Source organism: Triticum aestivum, chromosome 6A (genome assembly GCF_018294505.1).
Source record: "Triticum aestivum cultivar Chinese Spring chromosome 6A, IWGSC CS RefSeq v2.1, whole genome shotgun sequence".
NCBI classification, from domain to species: Eukaryota; Viridiplantae; Streptophyta; class Magnoliopsida; order Poales; family Poaceae; genus Triticum; species Triticum aestivum.
In genome coordinates this window covers 565712584-565720707 of record NC_057809.1, presented here as the reverse complement: position 1 = coordinate 565720707, position 8124 = coordinate 565712584, and the positions used below count along the sequence as shown (strand labels likewise).

Here is an 8124-nt window from a genome sequence, read left to right as displayed (position 1 = left end):
TTAAGCAAAGCAGGTGTGATTAAATTAAGCAAGCGATCCGGACACGTACATCACTGGTCTCATCCGTTACACTTGCTACGGCCACCACTCGCTGATCTTCTTTCACTCTCACATGACATGATTGGATCGTAGCTAGCGAGAAGCTGACGAGAAGAAGAAAATGTAGGAAAAATTCGCCTCCATACATGATCGATGGACCATATATGCATTATACCAGGAAAAATATAGACAGGCGGATCGATGATCGTATGTATTGGAGTATAGCTACTCCGATCGATCCCTTAGACTAGTAGTGGCCATTGGCTGCCGGCGTCTCCACGACGAAGACATGGCCGCCGTTGCCGTTGCCGAGCTCTTGCTTGCCGCTGCCGTGGCCGTTGGTCACTGAGGTTAAGGGCAGCTCGCCGGCGCCCTTGCTGCTGCCGCCGGCTTTGCTGATCTCGTCCTTGCTCTTGCCCCAGATGAGAAAGTAGAGGCCTCCAACGATGATGGCTGCACCAATAACACTGAAAGCAACAATGAAATGAGATCATTAGTATTGTTGCACTAATGTATTATACATCCACATCTATCTTGATGTGGTGGCAGCACAAAATTATGTACCTTCCGAGATTGATCTCCTCCTTGAGAATGATGGAGCCCATGACGGCGGTTATGATCATGCAGAGCGGGTTGAATGCCGTGACGAACACCGGGCCCCTTTGACTCGACACGATGCCCTGCACGTAGTACGCCACGCCGGAGCACACGATGCCGGCGTAGACGGCGGTGAAGAGGCGCATGTCGAAGCCGATAACCCAGGCCTGAGTGTTGGCGCGCTCGGCGACGAGGGCGATGCCGCCGCTCATGAGGGATCCCATGCCGCAGATGAGCACGGTGAGCGACAGTTCCGCCGGGTAGCTCTTGAGGGTGTTGGACTGGAGGATGAAGAAGCACGCCCAGGCCACGCAGGCGATGATGACCATGATAGTCCCGTTCAGCCAGTCCCGCGCGTCGGCCGCGCTGCCGACGCCCTGGCCACTGGCGGTGGCGTGGTGCTGGCCCTTGGTCCACGGGAACTGCACGATGGGGCCGTGATACAGGACCATCAGCACGGCGCCGGCCACCGTGAGGACCGTGCCGGCGATCTTGGCCTGGCTGTGCAGGCTCCGCAGCCGCACCTTCTCCATGCGCAGGAGGAGGGCCAGCACAAAGGTGACGGCCGGGAGGATGTTGACGAGCGCCGTCGCGAATCCCGCCGAGGTGAGCTTCGCCCCCATGAAGTACAGGTTCTGGTCAATCACAGGCCTGAGAAACCCATGCAACACAGAATATCAGTTTGAAATCAAGAAAGAGTTATGTGCTTGATCGCCATGAACGGACGGTCAAATAATTAATCGACGTACTCGAGGAATGCGAGACCCATGATCTTGAGGAAGATGGTGATTGTCATCTTTGGCCTCAGTCCCTTGCACCTGACGATAGAGCAAATATACAGTAAGCTAGTGATCTTCCATTAATCATGATCTAGCTAGCTACGTGAAAATGAACACTGCCACAAAATTGTACTCCCGAGTGCTTGGAAAGAAAGTTTACGTACAAGTTTTCTCTTAAGTCAGATGATGAAAAGTTCGACCAAGTTTATAAAAAGGCTAGTATATCTTATTCATCAAAATCTGTAGGCATTCTTTTCCAGCACAGATGGAGTATGAATCAACGGTGCATGCTTCCAGCTGACATGTGGGCTCCATGCATGGTAGCCCCTCCACCAGTGACCAATCAGGGCACACTACCTAGTGGAGGTCCTCCAAGTGCGTTTACACGTACGTAAACACACATACCGCACACAGGCCGGTTAGCTAGCCACATATACCTGATTATGTGTCATTTTCTACTTCTGCTAATTGATGCACTCTGATATTCTGATTGATCCATCCATATATAGTACTAGATGCTCCATGATGAGAGGTACGTACATCTCATTTAAGGCGTGACAAGGAAAAGGCGGGAAAGATGGCTATCATGGGCTCATGGCGATACCAAATAGAATAAATCAAGATGCAGGTATGCTACTTTTCTGGATTAGGATCCACGAGTGCTGGTTGTGCAGCTTGCACCATCTAAATGAGACAAAAATGAGAATGAGCCGAACGAATTGTACGTTTGTGTTTGCTCGATCGTGGTGGTGCACGTTTGGCAAGTTGGCTTTGTTAATTTTCCTGATCTTCCTTTACGTGGCCACCTCGAAAGTTTTTCGAACTAACTAAAAGTGAATGCTAGAGTACATTCATGGGAACATCTGTCAGAATCATAGCTAGCTAATTAAGATCATTATTACATGTCCTATTGTACGTGTGATGACTTCGCCAAATCGCTCCAATCGTTGATCTTGATCCTTTACCGGATGTTTGTCGTAGGAAAAATAGGCCAACGGTGACATGCATGCACCCATCCGCGTGATGCATGTGCATGCCAGCGAACCCATGATCCTCGTACGAACAAAAGAGTGGTGCATGTCTGTGTGTGTGTGTGTGTGAGAGAGAGAAAGAGAGAGAGAGAGAGGTCCATGCATGGATGGAACTACTAGCCAGTTACCTCTCGAAGTAGAGGGCGAAGGGCGCCATGACGGCGGTGGCGACGAGGTTCCGGTAGACTACGAGCACGAAGTGGCTCATCCCGGCCTTGAGGGACGCCACGGCGATGATGTACATGCCGGCGAACCCCACCTGCAGCAGCACCATCGCCAGGTACGGCTTCACATCGCTCAGAACTTTCCACCCCATACCCATCCTTTCTCTCTCTCTCTCTCTCTCTCTCTCTCTCTCTCTCTCTCCCTGGATAGCTAGCTTTGCTTCCTTCTCACTTAAAAATCAAGTCTTCACTCTCACTCTCACTCTCTCTCCCTCTGGCAAGCAATGGCTGCAATCGATGAGGCGATGAGCTAACACCGCGACCCGCCTCCCTTATATAGACGCGCTCCATCGACACTGTGCACGTAGGTTCAGGAGCTGGATGCAAAGTGGAGCACTGTAGCCCATGGGTGGATCCGCGTCATGGATGCGGCTGCCTCAGCTACCATGTCCGTGTGTCCCAGTGCTAGCTTAGCTACATGTTCCATTCCCAGTTTAATATTCCACTTCCTCGCAAAGGAGAGCAAATCTCTCTCTCTCTCTCTCTCTCTCTCTCTCTCTCTCTCTCTCTCTCTCTGTCTCTCTCATCCCATCAATTTGTATTTTTTTCCTTTGGAAAATGTAGGGAGCACGTAAATGGCGCTGGGTTTGGATAACTTTCCAGCCACCCGAGGAGAATGAATGCTATACTCGCGACAGGGAATTTGTGTTAATACATTGGCCTTTTCACTTTGCCCCGCTAGCTAGAGCTAGCTAGTGCTGTCAGGATCAGAGTACTGTCAATCAGCTGATAAGATGTAGCATCAATACTAGGCTACTCAAGTGACTGCTCTTCTCTTGGCCCTAAATGCCGCATTGCGAATCAAGAGATTCTTCCAAAAAGGACCAATATCATGTTTTTTTCTGCTAACAAAGGCATGATATCTTACATTAATAAAACTTATTCAGGCCGACTTTTACAACTGTTCCAAGGTGTGGAATCCTCGGCGATGGCATGCCGAGCCTACCTCTTGTTCAAGATCTTCCACTGCTGCAAGATACCACATAGTTTGAAAATGGCATCCGTGGCAAGTCGTAGATGGATCCGCTCTATAACAAGTTTATTGTGAATTGTCAATAGCGTCGAAGAGAGCACCATGAAGCGCATCCACTATAGGCGACGGTCATAGCCCGAGCTGGCCGCCATGATCTCGTAGAAATTAGGAAAGTTAGTGGCAGCACCAACTGTGCCTCACGACTTTTCGTAAGCAGCTCCAATAGAATTGAGCATAACGCATGCATGAGAACATGTGGTTGATATCATCGTCGATGTTACACAGAGGGCACAATCCATCTCACTGCGCTTCAGGACTTGGTCACTAGAAGGTATACGACCCCTCAACAACTACTACACACATGAAGATATGTATCTTCAGGGGTAACCAAACCGACCAAAGCTCTTAAAACTCGGAGGAACCAGGACTAGTGGCGATGGCATGGTAGAGAGATTTCGTCGAGAACTTGCCCAAAGGTTCAAGGTGCCGTGAGGACCTGGTGCCGTGGTAGGAGTAATCACTTCAATTTCTCGAAGGAGGGCCTCCCACTAAATCATCCGGGTGGCTTCACTGGTGGAAAAAGGGCCTTTGGTCGCGGTTCGCAACTGCCATTAGTCGCGGTTGCGCAACCGCGACCAGACGGGCGCGACTAAAGGCCCCCCCCTTTAGTCGCGGTTGCTTAAGAACCGCGACTAAAGGCCCGTCCACGTGGGCGGAGGACCTTTAGTCGCGGTTCTTGTGGCTAACCGCGACTAAAGGCCGCCACAGGTTTTTGAAAAAAAAATTGATTTTTTTTTTCAAATTTCTGAATTATTTTAACCTCTAGTCTCTAATCACCACCCCTCATCACTTCTCAATTTATTCTTTTATCACCCCTCATCATTCCAAATCATCTAACTTCCCAACCGGTCACCCATCCCTCTCACTACTCCAGCCCAAGCACGCTTAACTTCCGGGTTCTATTCTCCCACGCTCCAAGTCTGCACTTGTTGTTTTCCTGACAATAATAAGATGTCAATCCTATTAACCTTCAGGAATTTTGCTTGAGCATGAAGTGACACATTTCACTGTTTGAGTTTGAAACTATTGTTTTAAAAAACAATAATTATTTAATAACACTAATATTTCTTGAATAATTAGTTTGACCATTGTTTGACCACAGTTTGACCACAGTTGACCACAGTTTGACCAGATTTGACCAAAATTGAAATAATTAAAATAATTATTTAGTAACACTAATATTCTAGAATAATTAGTTTGACCATTGTTTGACCATAGTTTGCCCACTGTTTGAATATTTTTCAATTTTTTCCACTCTAGATCTTACAAGCCCCGTAACTTTTTTTCTATTAGGTTTTTGAGGATTTTGAAAATGTTTAACGGGGTTCCCCCGTTAAATTTGGATGTAACTTTTCGAGTAGATGATTTTTCATATAAAAAACTTTTTCATCCGAGTTAGTATGCAAAAGTTATGCCCATTTTTACAAATTTCAGAGAGATTTTGCAAATAAAGTCAAAATTCACATTTGCAAATTTTCCCAACAACTAGACCACATATCACATGAGAAACTTATTTTCTTTTATTTTTTTGACATTTCCATTATTTTCTTTTATTTTTTTTAAAACTGAAAAGGCGATCCCGGGGGGGGGGGGGGGTAGAGTTTGAAAATGGGACCTTTAGTACCGGTTCGTGGCACGAACCGGGACTAAAGGTCTCAACCCCATTAGTTCCGGTTCGTGCCACAAACCGCGACTAAAAGGGAGGAGCTTTAGTCGCGGTTGGCCTGGCCAACCGCGACTAAAGGCCTTTGGGCACCTTTAGTCGCGGTTGGCCTGGCCAACCACGACTAAAGCCCGCGAGCGCCCTGGGCCCAGGCATTTGGTCGCGGTTCATCTGCCGAACCGCGACTAAAGACTTCATTAGTCGCGGTTCCTACAGTTTCACGACTAATGGGGCTGGACGGAAGCCTCTTTTTCTACTAGCTTGAAGGCCCAAAGGAGTGACATATTCCCGAGGTCTTCGAGGGCACAAGCTGGTTACAAATGTTACATAACGATATGACACTCCTACTTATGCCTAACACCCTGCCAAAAGAACCTTGATATCCTTGTGATGGAATTCGCTCACCCGGGTTAAAGTCTTAGACTTGGCATAGGCACTCACATTTTTCTAGATTTATTCCAGTTTTTTGGGCTCTATTCTTTGAGTGGTATGGTGTATTCATTAACTACGATGTGTTTGTAGCGATTTTCTCAATCTCCTGAAACAGTCTTTCGCCCCCCTTTATAGATAAAGCACAAATAGCTGAACTGATACACCATGGTCAGAAAACCCTCAAACAGGCATGTCCAAAGAAAAATAAAATGGCACCGTGCAGATGGCACAAGTGCCACAAACCCAACAATGAGCAATAAAGATAATAGAGGCCATCCCTAACAAACAACACACCCAAGACTACAGAAGAGGGCCTAAGCCGAGCCGTCATGAGAAACCACTGTACACCGATGACTCGAACACACAGAGCCATCCCCGAAAGGGGTTGTCTCATCGTAGAGGCCGCACTCTTGCTCCGGACATTGGAGCGCCACTCCTGCTAGGAGACAGCAAGGACCAAAGACAGACATCACGGGAATACATCTATAAGATAGGAGATCAACGGATCCATCCACCTCCAGAGACGAGGATGTGCGCCAAGGAAGAGGCAAACCCGACGGCATAGGCCATCTACAACCGAGAGGGACCGAGGTTCCGTGACGATGCCATCCAGACGGTGATGACACCGTCATCCAGCCCGGAAGACGGACTAATGTTTTCACCTCGGAACCCCGACACTGTGAGGGAACCCATAGCACGCCCCCCAGAGGGAAGCGACACCCATAGGTGCTGGAGCTGATGGTGCCAAAGTGCATAGCTTTCGCTCAGACCCACACAATATCCACCTGCCAACTCAGGGTTGTTGACCCACCCCATTGGGGGGGGGCATGCCAAGCCTCCAGATCCGAACTAGGAGATCACCACTGCCGAAGACACTATGATACACGAGACACCCACCAACCCTCGCCTTGCTACCCACATAGCCAAGAGGAGATGCCGCCACTATTGCCACGCTGCCCATCGCAGAGCTAGCCGTGCGGACTCACTAGTAGAAAAAGAGGCTTTTGTCCCGGTTGGTAAGGCCCCTTTAGTCCCGGTTTTCGAACCGGGACTAAAGGGTCGGTACTAATGCCTCTCCCCTTTAGTCTCGGTTCTTACATGAACGGGGATTAAAGGGCGCAGCCACGTGGAGCTCCACCTTTAGTCCCGGTTGGTAGCACCAACCGGGACTAAAGGAAATTTTATGATTTTTTTTTGAATTTTTTATTTTTTTTATTTTCAAATTTCTGAATTATTTTAACCTCTAGTGTGTAATCACCACCCCTCTTCACTGCTCAATTTATCCTCTAATCACCCCTTATCATTTCAAATCATCTAACTTCCCGAACGGTCACCCATCCTCCCACTCCCCCAACCTGAGCACGCTTAACTTCCGGGTTCTATTCTCTCTCGTTTCCAAGTTTGCACTTGTTGTTTTCCTGACAATAGTAAGATGTCAATCCTATTAACCTTCATGAATTTTGCTTGAGCATGAAGTGACACATTTCACTGTTTGAGTTTGAAACTATTGTTTTAAAAAACAATAATTATTTAGTAACACTAATATTTCTTGAATAATTAGTTTGACCACAGTTTGACCAGATTTGACCAAAATTCAAAATAACTGAAATAATTATTTAGTAACACTAATATTCTAGAATAATTAGTTTGACCATTGTTTGATGACAGTTTGACCACAGTTTGACCAGATTTGACTAGTAATTTTTTCAATTTTTTCCACTCTAGATCTTAAAAGCCCCGTAACTTTTTTTCTGTTAGGTTTTTGAGGATTTTGAAAATGTTTAACGGGGTTCCCCCGGTTAAATTCGGATGTAACTTTTCGAGTAGATGATTTTTCATATAATTTTTTTTAATCCGAGTTCGTATGCAAAAGTTATGCCCATTTTACAAATTCCAGAGAGATTTTGCAAATAAAGTCGAAATTCATATTTGTAAATTTTCCCAACAAGTAGACCACATATCACATGGGAAACTTATTTTATTTTATTTTATTTGACATTTCCATCATTTTCTTTTGTTTTTTCTAAAACTGAAAAGGCAGTCCACGCGGAGGGGGGGCGGGGAGAGCTTAAAAATGGGACCTTTAGTACCGGTTCGTGCCATGAACCGGTACTAATGCCTCAAAACCCATTAGTACCGGTTGGTGGCACCAACCGGTACTAAAGGGCCCAGGTGAACCGGGACTAATGCCTTAGCCGCACGAACCGGGATAAATGCTCACGTTAGTCCCGGTTCTTGACTGAACCGGGACTAATGTGAAAACTGCCCCGTGACCAAAGCCCTGTTTTCTACTAGTGACTCACCATCTAGGGCCGCCACCCTGGCA

At 47.0% G+C, this 8124-nt stretch overlaps 1 protein-coding gene across 1 annotated transcript; it reads right to left on the bottom strand.

The window, feature by feature from the left end:
- On the bottom strand, positions 1–2942 carry LOC123128560 (WAT1-related protein At1g44800). Its single transcript, XM_044548596.1, has 4 exons — positions 2575–2942; positions 1386–1454; positions 604–1287; positions 1–506 (listed from the first exon to the last, which is right to left on the bottom strand). The coding sequence occupies exons 1-4, from the start codon at positions 2766–2768 to the stop codon at positions 287–289; spliced, it is 1167 nt and encodes a 388-aa protein (XP_044404531.1). The 5' UTR covers positions 2769–2942; the 3' UTR covers positions 1–286.
- Between the last annotated feature and the right edge of the window lie 5182 nt (positions 2943–8124).

What these genes read in the sequence shown, in the direction of transcription:
- LOC123128560 (XM_044548596.1), bottom strand. Translation starts at nt 2,768, where the DNA reads ATGGGTATGGGGTGGAAAGTTCTGAGCGATGTGAAGCCGTACCTGGCG. An exon ending in TTCGCCCTCTACTTCGAGAG is followed by an intron (nt 1,455 to 2,574) that starts GTAACTGGCTAG and finishes CTCTATCGTCAG; the next exon opens with GTGCAAGGGACTGAGGCCAA. An exon ending in ATGGGTCTCGCATTCCTCGA is followed by an intron (nt 1,288 to 1,385) that starts GTACGTCGATTA and finishes TGGGTTTCTCAG; the next exon opens with GCCTGTGATTGACCAGAACC.